The following is a 15886-nucleotide window of genomic DNA, read 5'->3' as shown; positions in this document are numbered from 1 at the left end:
GTTATCTCAGATTCTCCAGCATCTGCAGTTCCTACTATCTCCTGCAGAGATGTCCTGGAACTTCAAAAAGCACAATCATCATCTTTTGTGCTCGGTATGTCTCCATCCATAAGAAAAAGGAACAAGAGTAGGCTATTCAAGCCAACTGACCTTCCTTAGATCCTCTTACCTGTGTTTTCCCCGTGACCCTTGATTCCACTATTGATCTAGAATCTATCTATCACAGCCTTAAATATGCACAAGAACTCTGACCCCACAGTTCTCTGACAAGGAGTTCCAAAGATAGTCAACCGTCTAAGAGAGGAAATTCTTCCTCATCTCAGGCTTAAATTAGCACTCTTTACCAATGGGGAGTTTACCCAATTTCTTAACACCTCCAGTATTACTACTAATCCTTGATGCCATAGTTGGTCAAATGCTACCTTGATATCAAGGTCAGTAATTATCACCGCGCCTCTGAAGTTGAGATCTTTTAACCATGCCTGGATGTATTGAGAATTGACTGGTGGGGTGGTAACTGGCCGGGTTGGATTTGTCCAACCTTTAGTGGACGGGACATTATCTGACCAGTCTTCCACGTTTCCTGGTGGGTACCAGTGTTGTAGCTCATGTTGCAACTAGTTCTGAAGTACACATATTTAGTACTATTGTCGGAATGTTGTCAGGGCCAATAACCTTTGCAGCATACAGTGCCTTCTGCTGTTTCTTGATATCATGTGGAGTGAATCATATTGACTGAAGACTTGGGTCCCCCAGTTTTGAGGAAGGGTAGTGGTGGCAAATTATTTGTTTAACTCTCCATCAGCATTCATGGTTGGATGTAGCTAGACTGCAGACGTTGGATCTGATCCATTGCCTGTGGGATTGCTTGGCCCTGTTGTATGGTGTTCCATGAAACCAGTTCTGTATTATAGTTTCACCAAATTTTAAAAATTTTTAGTTTAAGAAGGAGTAAAAGGAGGACATTCATTTAAGCAATTTTAACTATGAGCTTTGTTCCTATAAATAAAAAAAGCCAACATTTTAAAATTAATGTTTTGACCTTTTCTCTCTGGCTGTACTAATGTTGTTGACTTGTGATTCTGCAAGCTTCAGAAGCTCTCCAGTGGTTTGTTTGATCCTTGATTCTTCATGTCTGAGTATCAGTATACCACCAAAAATAATTCTGTGCTCACCCCACTTCCACACAATTATTTATCAATGTTGGTCACTGGAATAGTTACAGTGGTTGTCAGTTAGCTCAGTTGGCTGGACAGCTGGTTTGCAATGCTGAGGTTGCAATGAAAGTCCTACCTGCACAACCCTGTCCCTCATCTGAGGCATGGTGACCCTCAAGTTAAACTCTCCATCACCTGTTGCTCTCTAATTAGAAGGCAGCCCTATGATTATCTGGGACTATGGCAACTGGGACGATGGCAACTACTCTTACTTTTCATTATTGCATAGATATGCAAACACATGTAGCATTGAAAAGTAGTGTTTCTAGCCCTTCTGCCTGAAGTGCTAGATGCTTTGCTGTATGCCCTGCTTTCCTGCCTGAAACAAACTATCAAACAATGGTCCAGGGCTTGAGTCTGAAGTATGTAGGATTTGGTCTACACCTACTGAACTGTAAAGTTTGAAGTTTATTTCAGAATCATACAGATGCTATTTGAACTTTGCTTTATTAATACAAACTTAAAACAAGCTCATGAAAACTGAAAATTTCTGTTTGATTTTGATATCCACAGGTTGGATGTGGTGCTGGGAACAGTGTTTTTCCTGTTCTGGATGAAATTTGGTAAGTAAAGCATAGATCTTAAATCTAAAATTATAAAACTAAATAAAGTTTTATTTAGAAAAGTATGTTAAGCTGATATAAAGTATTGCATTGACAATGATTCAAGTATTACTTCACTTAAGCGTAACTTCATGTATAAAATGATTCGAAATAACTGCCTTTACAAAGCCATTTATTTATTTATTTATTAAAAAATTACCTTGTGTTAGGAAGCTAAAGCAAAATATGTGTGTGCAAATCACTTCGTGAAACAGTTAACAGACTAGGCTGGAAGATTTGGAATAGATTCATTTGAATTAGTTTTCCTCCATTCTTGCACTCAACAAAAGACAATGGCTCATTTTGTAACAGGGCCAGAAAGTTTTGCAAGAGGACTGATGAATGGCAAATTTTATCTTTACCTTCCAACTCATTCCCTCAAGAAAGAAAATGAGGTTTAATCAGTAAATTATCAGCCAGTTGGTCTTTTCTCAGTTGCTAGTAAACTGCTAAAATCCATAATACAGGAAAAAATTACACAGCAGTCAAAATCCTAAGTTATTCTGGGCCACTAGTATGAATTTCTAAATATGTGATCAAGATAAAAATATTCTTGAAAAGATAGTTTTTAAAAATGCAGTTCTTGTTGTTTCTGTGGAATTCTGAAATGGATTTCATAAGGTACCACATAAAAGAATTAAGATAGTGCTACATGAAAATAGGAGGAATGTGACTACATGGATAGGAAAAAATTGTAAGATAAAAATAAAGGACAAGTGCAAAAGAAAATACTTAAATTTTAAAAATGGCCAATAATGTTCTCTGCTGTCTCGCTTCTTCACAGTTCTGCTCATGGGACCAGTTGCTATGTCTACTCTGTTCAGTACCTCTGACAAAACAGACGTTACCTTCTCTTGATGGGAAAAACCCCAGCTTATCCAATTTATGTGATTGAAATCCCTCATCCCTGGGACCACTCTTGTAAATCTTTTTGCACTTGCTGTAAAGCTGTCACACCCTTTTCAAAGTGCATTAAACTGAATTGGCACACTACTCCAGTTGAGGCTGAACCAGTGTTTTATAATGGTTTGGCATAAATTCCTTTTTTTTGTACACTAGTTCTCTTTTCACAATGTTTAGGATCCCAAATGTCTTTCTAACCATTTTCTCATTCTGCCTTGCCAGCTTCAACAAAATATGGACATATAGCAAGCCCAGGTCCCTGCCGTTGAGCTCGTTTAGAAATGTACTTTTTTTTATCTCATTTTATCACTCCTCCTGCTTCCCTTCAAATGTATGGATATTTTTCTGCATTAATTTCCATCTGCCACATGCCCACTCATCCCACCAGCCTGTCTAATGCCTCAAGAAGTTTATTATTATCCTCCTCACAGTTACTATGCTTTCAAATTTTGTGTGATTTGCAAATGTTGAAGCTGTGCCCTGTACACCTGAGTCCAAATGATTAACATATCTCAAGAAAATTAGTGATCCTGATGCTAACCACTCAGGAACTTCAGTGTGTATCTTCCTGCAGTATGAAAAGCAACTGCTCACCTATACCTTCTGTTTCCAGTCAGTCAGCCACCTTTGTATCCTTTGCTGCCATAGCACATTTTAATCCTTGGACACAAATTTGCGAGCAAGCTTATTATGTAGTGCATTATGTTGTACAGCAAACTGTTTATTAACCAGAACCTATGGGATCAGGAGTGTGACAGTTGATCAAATATTCTATTTGATCAATGTGAAAACACACATTAAGTAATAGAAATGTAAAGCGGGGAGATACACATCACTGTTATATTTTGTTTACAGCATAAATCACTTAAACAATAATGCAACTTTGCTTTAAATAAAACTTACTGACCGAGCGCCTTCTCATCCGCACCCTCAACTGACTACTTGGACATCGCAGTAGATCGCGATAACACAGTAAACTTCTGGTATTTGAGGAATTCGGTTTTTGAGAGTGCTGGTGTTACAGTTGCTTCTATATTCCTTCAAGTTCAGTGTCTCTTTAAAGTAAGATAAAACATGAAATATATTTTTAAATCCTATACGAAAAAATAGGAAATAGTGTATTTTAAATTAGAGTTGGAATTGCTATTTATGACTAAATTATGGCATGTGTAGAAAAGAAACATTTCATCACTAAATAAATATCACCAAAAATGGTACTGACATATCTCTTATTTAGTTACATTTCTCAATATAATGTAATTTAATTGTAGCCCTGATATAAAGTTGCGAACTAATATATTTATGATACCCAGAATTCATGGCATTTATATACATATATGTATATAGTGCCAACAGAAGTATGAGTCATCCCTTACACTGAATTTTTATTACACTAATAACAGGCCTATACCATTTGGTGTTGCATGCATAAAATACATGTAATGGAAGTGATTCTCTAACTGCCATTCGGGTGCTTCACCATGGAATAAGCGAGGATATAAGAGAACAAGATTTCCTCTACTACTTTATGTTTGTGGAGCATAAGATTTGCTAATCCAAATTTTATTCAGATATATAAGAAAAACTGCTTCCACAAGTCAAGATGTCTTCCAAGATGGATTTCTAGGGATAAAATGTTAGGAAGCATTTTGAATGTATAAGTATTTATTTGGTATTTTCTGGACATATTTTAAGCACCATGATGGAGCAGAGGATGCCGTACTCATTGAGACCTTTCAGTTGTTGTATCTGTAGCAGAAAAAAACATTGCTTTCCTAATTTTAACTTCCTCTCTTTGGGAAATGGATTTGTGGTGTACAGGAAATCCCCATGTGTGGAAGCATGGACCTGTACCTACATTTTTCCAGTACATGGTGTAGTACATTCTAGGTTACATAACTTTATTTGCCCTTGTTACTAATTGAAAGTATGTGTGCATATAATATATCTTTTGTGTCCGTGTGTGTATATTTCTATATAGTCACAATGCCAGCTGGCGGTAATACTGGATATGTCAGATCCCAGATTGAAATCGGATTTGATACTTTTCCAATTTGCTATCCATTGTGGTCAGTCCCTGAATATACTACTAAGAGGCTGCTACTGTACTTTTTAACAAAGAGTCAACTTTATTATACACTAAGTAAAAAAAGTTTTGCATTATATTAGAACCACTTGAAACAATCATATTGGAAATATCAGAAATAAAGATTCCACTCTTCAACCCTCAATGAATACATCATAGATAGTTAGTCCTGAGTGAAGGGTCACCTTGTTAAGTTAGCTCAGCTGTATGTGGTTTCTTCCTACAAACTTCTGCATTATCTCAAGGATAGCTTCAAGAAACTTGGGGGTTCAAATACATAGATCTTTAAAATGCCATGAAAAGATGGAAACAATAATCAAGAAAGCTAATGGACTGCTGGCTTTTATATCTGGAGGACTGAAGTATAGGATGCAGAAGCTATGATGCAGTTATACAAAACCTCGGTTTAACTCCAATTGGAGTAGTGAGAATTGATTTGGGTACTACACCTTAGGAAGGATATATTGGCCTTGGTGTGGGAGTACAGTGTAGGTTTACAAAAATGATATATGGACTTCAGGAGTTAAGTTATAAGGAGCAATTATGCAAATTAGGCCTGTTTCTCCAGAATTTAGAACACTAGAAGGTGATCTGATCAAAGTCTTCAGGATAACAACAGGAAAGACAGGGTAGATAAAGATAAACTATTTCCACTGGTTGGAGATTTGAGAACAAGGGGCATAGTCTAAAAATGAGGGCCAGACCGTTCAGGAGAGATGTTGGAAGCACTTCGACACACATGGGGTGGTGGAGGTTTGGAACTTTGTTCCACAGTTGGTAGTTGATGCTGAATCAGTTGTTAATTTTAAACCTGAGATAGAAGAGGTTTTATTAAGTAAAGGTACTAAGGGGTGTGGAGTTAGACCACAGATCAGGCATGATCTCATTGAATGGCAGAACAAGCTCAAGGGGCTGAATGGCTTATTCCTGTTCCTATGCTTAGTCAATCTCTCCTTAAGGGAACCTTAACAAAACGCTAACACATCTCAATCACTCCTTAACATGGTTGCTTTTAACTGAATTGAACAGCTGTGTAGGATGTCTTTCTCTCTGATACATGAAAGCCTTATGTTTCTGGAGCTTTTCTGTTCCTAACTTCTGTGCCATTCAGTGTTTTTCTCCTTCTGCCCTGACTACTTTGGAGTCTGTTAAACTACACTGTTCTTTTTGCATGTTTTTTTCTCTGAATGATCTGTTTATTTCTCTGAAAAAAAAATCTGTCAACTCTAACCTTTTTAGGTGATCAGTCTTCCTAACAGGAAGCTTGTTTCTATCTCCCTTTAACATAGAATGCCCTGTGCACAGCCCAATTTTTTTTTTCACTTGTTTTCTGCTTTAAATTTTCTAAACGAGCACCTTCTCAAGGGCACCTGTACAGGCAATAAATTCTAGCCAGCCAGCGACACCCACCTCCCACAAGTGATTTAAAAAAAACACGGGAACTATTCACCTTAAAGGTGTTTTTAAATGCCTCATTTGAATCATGCAAACAAGTTCCCAGACAACCTGTGACCACTCTCAGCACTCAAAAAATGAAACTAAAATTATGCCTCCCCTCCTTGATGCACACAATATAGAAGTAGAAAAAAAACTTCAAGCTCTGTCCATTGATAGAATCCAAGTTTCCAAATACTGATGATAAATCAGAAGACTTCATCACTCATATATATGTATATATTTATATATATAATAGAACTGTATTCATTAGAGAGTATAGCAGCCATGCTGAGATGGATGACTTGGAGTAATCTAGGATATGGAGATAGAACTGGACATTAGAGAAAAGTGACGATGTATTGTCTGTTGAATCTATTGGCTGAATCTTCCTTTTTGTTTTGAAGAATTTGATCTGGAGAGATTGTGCAAGTTCTATTGCCATATCTTAGTAAACTTGCTTCATTCATTAGCTACCACACCCCTCTGGCATCCTCATGCCCAACTGCCACCACATTTTGTCATGCACTGTTCCTGCAACAACTTGCCACTCAGCAGTATCCCAGAATTGATTGGCATCCCTCACATTAATGCTATTTTTAAAAGGCCATTTTAAAAGTGCACCTGAACAAACACTGATGGGCGGGAGCTGTCCTACACAGTCGCTGAGATTTGCCTCCAGCATAGTAGACGAGGAAATCAGCATCCCACATTGCAGGAAGGAAGGTCCTGCGGGCTGGCTAAAGCCAACACAAGGCTGCCTCTTCCCCAAGGACCAACAGTGGAGGCTACATTCACTGGACCATGTCTGCCTGTTCCGGGTTTCGCATCGGAATTAAAGCAGTCTCAACATTCTCGGGGGATTGCCCAACACTGTAAGCAGAAAGCCAGTGCCTTCCTCCACCCTACCAGGGTACATTCTCTCTAATATCTCACACTTACTGTATCTCTGTTATATTACCACCTTAACTTGACTGACACCTGCAGTCAACTCTGACAAACTTCCTAGCGTTGTGGCTGTGCTAAATGGCATGCCCAAGACAGCAGTAATATGAGCTGGTGTCTCTAGCTGAGGAGGAAAAATGCAAAAAGACAAGGCAGTGCATGACCAGGGATGCTGTGAACATCTGAGTAGTCTAAGAATGAGTGAGCACTATGAAAGCAAACGAAGAATCCGAAGATGTATCCAAGCCATGGTATGTGTCCCTGAGCACGCAGTGTCCTCGTTATAGCATTGCAATGATCATTTCATTTGCAGCTCAAGATGCAGCATTGAACTGCAGAAATGTCCTCTAGATCAGAGATCTGCCATGAGGGCTGTTAGATGCTGACACATGGTGGAAGCCAGTGTCTGCGGACATGGCGTGTGTATGGCCTTGAGACATATCCTGATATGCTGGTGCATGGTTTCCAAAGTGGAAGTCATTTGGATCAAGCAGTGAGTTGAATCCCCAGATGCTGGCTCTAGTTTCCTTGTTGGGTTTTCATGATGTTTAGCTTGTTTGGTGCATTTGGTAAGATGGGAGGCTGAATATTAATGAGGCAAGTTGTGCTGTTAACATGATGTTGAACAAGCACTAATTCCCATCAATTGGCATCTTGCTCCTCTCAAGCAAGAATTTTGGCACAGTTTGCAAAAAACATAAAAGATGGCATGAGTTGCTACTGATGCTAATATGGGCTTCACTGCACTAGTTACTCAATTCGGCCACACATCTCACCGTAGGCCATGTCACTCACAGTCTTATAGGAATCCCCACATTGCCTCTGCTTTTGTGACGCACCATGGGAGAACTCATCATTCAACTTTGTAATTATAACCTCCATACCTGATTCAGGTTTTTTGTACCTGCTAAAAAATGTCCTCTGGATTGTGTTTACATCAACAGTTGGGTTGTACTTATTTAGTTTCTTTTGCTATATGATGCGTAGCCTCAGCATAAAGCTTCTGACATTTTTGTTTACAGCACTGAGTTTTTGTAAAGGCAGTAAGTGTTAATTATATACATATTTTCGTGGTTAACATTTATTGGCTGAGAAGAAAAGGTTTCTCACGAATCACATGAGATATGTAACCTTTAAACACCCATGAGGTGTATTTTATTAAATATTTAGTAGTACATAACAGGAGTGATATCACTGTTTACTACATTTCAGTTATTGTGAATAGCGTGCCTTGTGCAGCAAAAAAACCATAGTTTGGGGAACCTCATTTTAACAAAATATGTACACTGTTATTTTCGGAACACTGTTATGTGGTGAAATCATGCCTTCAAATTAGATGATACTAATCACTGCATCATTATGAGTTTGTGGATTCAATTAAAGCAGATATATTGAATGAGATGTGAACATAACACCAGGGAATTTAAATAAAGAATTAATGGAGCTATCTGGGTAAATAAGTTAGTACTCTCCCTACCAGAGAAAATACTGCTACTCCTCCATCAAATTGTTCCGTGATCAACCAATCCATAAATTCTTGTTAAGCCCTTCATTCCCTTCCTGCTGATCTCTTTGGAATAACTGTTATATCCTGATCAGAGGATGGGTGGATATCCTGTTTCTCAGATCTTTACCTTAGTTGCTGCTTGCCAAGGCATTATAAATGAACCAGACTGGCATTTCTTCCATGACCTCAACTTGCAATCTTTAGGGAATTGTAAATTTAAACTTTCATCATATTAACTTCATAGTGATTTGAAATTTTATACCTTGAAAAATACCTTTAATATTTTTCCTCTAGTTTTCATTGGTTTAATGATTACACCTTGTATTGTTAAAAAAATAATTGCTTAGTGTACAGATGAAAACTGCGAATGACAGTGAAGGAAATGAAAAGACAATATTTTTCTCTATTCGCTACAGCAATCCCAGAGCATTCCTTTATTGTTGTGACTTCTCAGAGAGTGCAGTAGAGCTGGTGAAGGTATAAATCTGATTTTAATTTTTTTATTGTATAACTTTTGTTAATCACCTTTTACTTTCAATAATAATTCTAGTTAAACAAATGTACTGTAATTCTATACTGAAACATCATGGTCATGGTTACAGATTAATTTTTTTTAAGTAAATCATTATTTGTATTGATTTTTAATAAAAGAAAATGGGCAAATGTAAAACAGATGAAATTAATTTATATATTTAGAATGCACAATACAAAAACAAATGTGCCTTTTGTATGTTTCTCTGGATTCTAATCATGGTATCTGCATTATGGTAAGAAATACCAGTTTGATAAATGACAAATGTTTGTATCTGACTAAGTAGCTGTTTTAGCCATATTCTTTTGTTTGTCTTATTGCTTTGTAGTCTCACCCTTCATATGATCCATCCCGATGTTATGCCTTTGTTCACGATCTGTGTAATGAAGCAGGAGCCACCTACCCATTTCCAGATGGAAGTATTGATGTCATTCTTCTTGTATTTGTGCTTTCTTCTATCCACCCAAAGAGGTAGGTAAAGATTAAAGACCATGACAAAAATCTTCATCTCATTCATCATCTGAGTTTATTTCATACAAAGTTAGATAGAAACCTATATGCTACATCACACTTTTGAAATGAATTTCAGTTCACATCAATTATTGTTTCAAGAAGTAGAGAATACTTAGGAAAAATGTTCAAAATAAATAGTTTCTTAAAAAATAATTTGTAAGCTGTTATGAATTGGTACGTTTGTTTGCAAGTTGGTACTGAACTCTTGAAGATACCTTTTAAAAAAATGTTCCAGCAAATATACAAAGGTACTGTTTTTTGTGTATGCTATATAGGTTGACAGCAATTGAAATAATGATTATCTGACTTGGACAAAAGCCAGAAGGAGAACAAAGCCTTGGGATTGGACAGTATTTTGTCGATTTAAAATGAAACTATAAATTACTAAAACCATTTTAGTATAATAAATTTGAGTGCTTTTTGTCTGCACCACTGTAGAATCTTGAGGAAAATCTGCAGCTTTTACGACGTGGCCATCCATAGTCAAAGTTCTGTATTTATCTTTTTCCATAACCAGAAATCAAATACAGAAGTATAATAAATAATACTTTATCAATATAACAAAATCAATGAGATCACAAAGGTCAATTAAAGCTGCTAAGAAATGGCTTTTAAAATTGAAAATGTTAGTAATCAATCTAATCCAAATGTCATTCTTGACATTAAATTTACTCTGAATTCATTTTTCGTGCTTTTGAGCATGGTATCAATCTAAAGGCACAATTGAATTTCGAATTAATCAGTGATTTTTCTGTGCCGCATGGTTGGATCTCAGAGACAGATATGCCTCTTTCTTTTAAAAGATTGCTTTTATCTAATGTTTGTAGAGCTTTTTCTCATGCCGGTATAATTGAACAAGCAGAAGAAAAATTTAAAGAATCTGTTTTATTTTATTTATTTGTGGGACATGGGTGTTGCTGGCTGGCCAGCATCAAATTGTTATCACCTCCTGAAAATCTTCTGCCATAGTCAAACAGTCTTTATTTGCCACAGGCTCCTCTAGGTCTATAAACCTATGTCCGCAACCAAATTACAGTTTTACAATTTACTTTCAGTTTCTGCATTTAATGCACCACTGTTTACTGATTATTTCCTCCTGTCACTTTCATTTAAACAGCCAAAAGTTGCAATTAATGTGATGTTTTGATTTTCATATTTCAACTTAAGATATATTGTTGTTTAAAAAAACCCTTTTAATAAGGTACTGAGATTTTGATGGCACTCATTTATAAGACTTAACACATCAATGTGCACGTTGATCATGATTTAGAAAAAAGACCAGTGAATGTATGTATGTTGAATTTCTATAATGAGCGGTAGTCTATTATAAATAATACTGATTTTGGTGGGGAGCATGCAGAAAAGAGTAATGATGATGAATGAAACAAATATGCAATGCAATTTTTTAACATCTTAGCAGTTTTGTAAAGTCTAATTATGGGTGTTTGGAAAAATATCACAAATAATTGAGGAGCCCACAAGGTGTCAGAAATCACAATAGCAAATCTCTATTTCTTGTGAAGTCTGACTTTTTTTAACACCAGTTTTACATTACTATGCAAGTGTTTTGGTGTTCTCAAAAAATGAAGTATTTTGTGACAATTAAGAATATCAATGAAATGAGGTTGACCCAAGAATTTATCTTTTGAATTATTCATTATGTGGTCCTGACCAATTTGCTTTTTCGGAAATTATGTTTACTCTTCCTTTCTGGTATTCTTGTTGCCTGTTGAGAAATCCCAAGATGAAACTAGTATATGATCAAAGACTTCAAGTTTAAGTAGCCATGTAAAAGCTTTTAAGGTTCTTTGCATATTATGTTAAGTCGTTTATTTTGTCTTTTTTCATACTTCATGCTAAGTAATAGATAGTAGCAGTGGAGCTACTCTAGCCTTTGCATCATAGAATGTGAATAAAGCAGGAAATGTTTTCCTATGAAGTTGTTTCTTGCTTCTTTTCCATCTTGTCCCTTTGTGATCTATGTTTTATGCAACACCTTATAATTTCTTTGTCATCACTGTCTAAGCCATCCTTTGTAAGTGTTTCTAGATAATATTTTCTTGCATTGTTGATGAGAATGGGTGCGTTGTGAGATCTTGCTTGCAGAACAGCCTCCCTCTGGCTTTTTTGCCTTCTTTTAGTACGATGGGAAGAGTGCATGTCTCTCTCTAGTCCAATTACTCCATGGGTCCCAGTATAAACTAATTGTTTTACCTGGTCCAAATATGGCCAATCATATGCTTTCTGTATATTAGATTTGAAATAAAAGATCCATTAACCAGCTTTCTTTAACAAAAACAAAATTATCGATTTATTTATTACAATCAAAACTTATTTAATGAAGATGCAAAACAGGTTAACACACAGTTAATAATATGAAAATATGAATGTTTATCCCCCTCTAAATAACCCAAACCACACCCACATTAGGGAAAAAGCTGATTTATCTCTGAAAAGGTTCACTTTTGGGGCAAAAAAGTACTTTTGGCCAATAATGGTTAGTTCCAGAAGGAAGAGAAACAATAGGGTTTGGAATGTTCATAAGGCTGTTCCAGCACATTTGGTGGGTTCCTAGAGATGTGCAATTGTCTCCGGGGTCATGGCATATGCTGCTTGCTCAGAAAATAGTATCAAGTCATTTTCTGGATTTGCTTCATGTGAACAATCTGGTTTCACAATGCACAAGAAGAGTGTTTCAGAAATAGGAGAGTGATGAGCAGGATAGCTTTTTCCTCCACTGAAAACCAAGTTTTTGCCAAGAAAAACACTGTTCAAATAAGACAGCTGTAAAACCTAGTCAGGTGATTTGTAAGAAATACATCCAAGCACATAGCTGAGATATGTGAGTTCTGAGAAAAGTATTGCAAGTTCTCTCTTTGTTGATTTTTTTTTTCAAAAGAAGATCAAGATATCTCGTCAAACTTGAAATAAATCCATTTTTTTTTCTCAAACCTTCATAAGTCAAGTCCTCAAAAAAATTGTAAATGTGCAAATGTCACGGCAGTGTATACAAAACGAGTTGATGTAAAAAGTGCACAGGTAATGTTACTCAATAAATTAAGGATTGACAGCACTTTCTCCCCGCACTGCTGGTTTATCATTAGATAGCCATGTGAAAAGTACCACTATTCTAAAAGTTAGAGTATCAAATGCTAACCAGGAAATTCTGATTCTTTTTAACCCTACCTTTGTTCTGTTTTGGTCCCCTCATAAAATGGACAATGAACCTAATAGAAGTAGGCTGTTTGGCCCCTTGAACTTTTTTCTTCCAATCAATAGCTATTCTGATTGGGGACTCAACTCTATACCTACCAGCAATAACCTTTGACTTCTCTGTTAGTCAATATTAATGTACCCTTGCCTTAAAAATATTCACTGACCTTGCCTCCACTGCTGTAAGGGGAAGAGTGTTTCAAGATCTTATGACTCACTGAGAGAAAAACAAATCACTTCATTTCTGTCGTAAGTGGGCAATTCCATATTTTTAAACTGTCCCTAGTTCTAGTCTTCCCCCATGATAAGAGATACCCATTCAGCATCCAACCTGTCAAGTCCCTTCATGAGCTTAAACAAAAACAGAAATTGCAGAAGAAATTCAGCAGTTCTGGCAGCATCTGAGGAGACAAAGCAGATTTAATGTTTCAAGTCCAGTGACCCTTCTTCAGAATTGATAGCTAGAGAAAGGTGGTAATTATGCTGATGACAGGGGGAGGTGGGAGGCGAGGAGTCAATGGATGAGTGGAGACGGAACCCAAAGTAAGAGAGGGGGACAGGCAGAAAAACAGATGGTTGATGGTAAGCCAGGAAAGGAACAAAGCTCATAATGGAGACTGTAAGTTGGTGAAAATGGGTCGTTTGTGCTGAAAACGGCCTATATCATGACATGGCTTGGAGTGTAGGGTGGGTAAAGGACATGGATGGAGGTGTGAGAAGCGGCCCTAAAATTATTGAACTTGATATTGAGTCCTGAAGGATGCAGCATCCCCAAGTGGGAGGTGAGCTGATGATCTACCAGCTTGCCCCGAGCCTTGTTGGCAGCTGTAGCAAGCCTGTGACAAGAATGTTGCCGGAGAGCATGGTGGTGTGTTGAAGTGGCAGGCAACTGAAAGCTCGGGATAATTTTTACATTCTACAGACTGGTCACTCAGTCTGTGTTTCATCTCTCTAATATAGAAGGAGCCTAATTGTAAGCAACTGCTTTCTCTCCACAGATGCTGCCAGTCCTGCTGAGTTTCTTCAGCAATTTCTAGGTATCAATCAAAATCAGAAATTGCTTGAAAAACTCAGCAGGTCTGGAAGCATCTATGGAGAGCAAGTGGAGTTAATGTTTCAGGTCCAATGACCCTTCTTCAGAATGGAGGCAGTCAAATGAGTGTTCTCCTGAACTGCTTCTAATGAATTTAAATCCATTTTAAAATAAGGAGACCAAAGCTGCACACTGTGCTCCAGATGTGGTAACAACATTGCTCTGTACGATTATAGCAAAGCAGCCTATTTTTATATTTCATTTAAATAAATAAGATTCCATTTACCTTTGCAGCTATTTGCTGCACCTGTATAATAACTTTGTGAGTTGTGTACCAGGACATTCAGATCCTTCTTTACCTGTAACAAACACTGTCTGCTCAAATAATATTGTACTTTATTTCTATTCTTCCTGCCAAAATGGACTAGTTCACATTTACCCACATTATAGGTCACATACTTATTTTTGTGCCCACTCATTTACCGTATCTGTATCTCTTTGGGGACTGCTTGTCTTTTCTTCACAATTTACCTATCATTGTGTTCTCAACAGATTTAGATATCATACAAACAGACCTTCATCTAAGTCATTAAGATATATTTGAAATTGCTGAGACTTCAGTCCTGATCCCTCTGTTAATCCGTTTGGCATACCAGACAGTGACCCATTTATGCTTGTTGTCTGTTTCCCAATGGCTACTACCAATGCTGATATGTTTTCCCCATTCCGTGAGATTTCATGTTACTTAATAACCTTTGAAGTGACACCTTGTCAAATGGCTTCTGGAAATCAAAGTACAGCTAATCTGCAGGTTCCCCTATATCCATGTTGTTTGTTACTTCCCCATTTGACTAATTGTTTTTCTGTTTAAATACATGTACAAACTCTTACTATCTGTTTTTATATTTCCAGATAGCTTTCTCTTGTTCTCTGATTTCTCTGACCTAATTAATATTCTAGTTATTCTGCGCTGTTCTATATATTTTGGCCAATCATCTGACATCCCATTCAGTTTTGTGGAAATACGTTTTCTCTCATAATTTGTACCAACTTTAACTCCATAGCCATGGATGATGTCTCCTTCTGTTAGAATCTTTCTTACTCAACAGAATGTATTGTTTGAGTATTCAGAAATATCTCTTTGGATGTCTGTCACTACAGTTCGACTGAGCTATCCCTTAACCTAATTTCCCAGTTCACTTCACCAAGCTGTCTTCACACTCTGATTGCTGTTATATCATTTTCACAATAATATGCTTGGATCCATTCTTCTTGCTGTCAAACTAAATGTGAAATTTGATTATTTCGGGATCATTGCTACCTAGGGATGCCTTCACTATTCTGTCATAAATTAATCCTGTCTCGTTGCTCATTACCAGACCGAGTATAGCCTGTTCTTTGGTTGGCTCTTAAAAGTGCTGCTCAAAGAAACTTCCGAAAAGACTCCATGAATTTACATTTCCACCAATTTTGAGCTCAAAACATTCATTTTGAATCTCTCCGCAGATGCTGCCAGATGTGCTGATTCTATTTATTTTTTGATTGATAGAATGTAGGTTTTGCTGGCTCGGCTAGCATTTGTTATCTGTCCATATTGCCCTGGAGAAGGCAGTGATCAACTGCTTTTTTGAACTGCTGCAATCTTTGCGATGTAATGATACGCACAGTGCTTTAGAAAGGAAGTTCAAGGATCTTGACCTGGTCATTTTCAAACAATGGTGATATATTTCCAAGTCAAGAAGGTATGTGGGTGGACAGCATTTTGGTGTTCCCATATTTCTGCTGCCACACTCATGTAAACACACAAACACACACACAGACACACACACACACACACTCATGTAAACACACACACACACACACACACACACACACACACACTCATGTAAACACACACACAC

The 15886-nt window shown here is 37.1% G+C and overlaps 1 protein-coding gene across 8 annotated transcripts in view; it reads left to right on the top strand.

Annotated features, from left to right (window-relative positions):
• mettl8 (methyltransferase 8, methylcytidine) overlaps positions 1–15886 on the top strand; it is a 53426-nt gene that overhangs the window by 21174 nt on the left and 16366 nt on the right. For all 8 annotated transcript variants that reach the window (XM_048598809.1, XM_048598810.1, XM_048598816.1 and 5 more), the window contains 3 exons: positions 1731–1780; positions 9111–9171; positions 9555–9697. In XM_048598809.1, the coding sequence (XP_048454766.1) occupies positions 1731–1780; positions 9111–9171; positions 9555–9697 (254 nt within the window). The remainder of the gene's footprint in view (positions 1–1730; positions 1781–9110; positions 9172–9554; positions 9698–15886) is intronic.

This window comes from Rhincodon typus, chromosome 7 (assembly GCF_021869965.1).
Source record: "Rhincodon typus isolate 14 chromosome 7, sRhiTyp1.1, whole genome shotgun sequence".
NCBI classification, from domain to species: Eukaryota; Metazoa; Chordata; class Chondrichthyes; order Orectolobiformes; family Rhincodontidae; genus Rhincodon; species Rhincodon typus.
The sequence above is the reverse complement of the archived record's forward strand: the minus strand, read 5'-3'. Positions and strand labels throughout refer to the sequence as shown.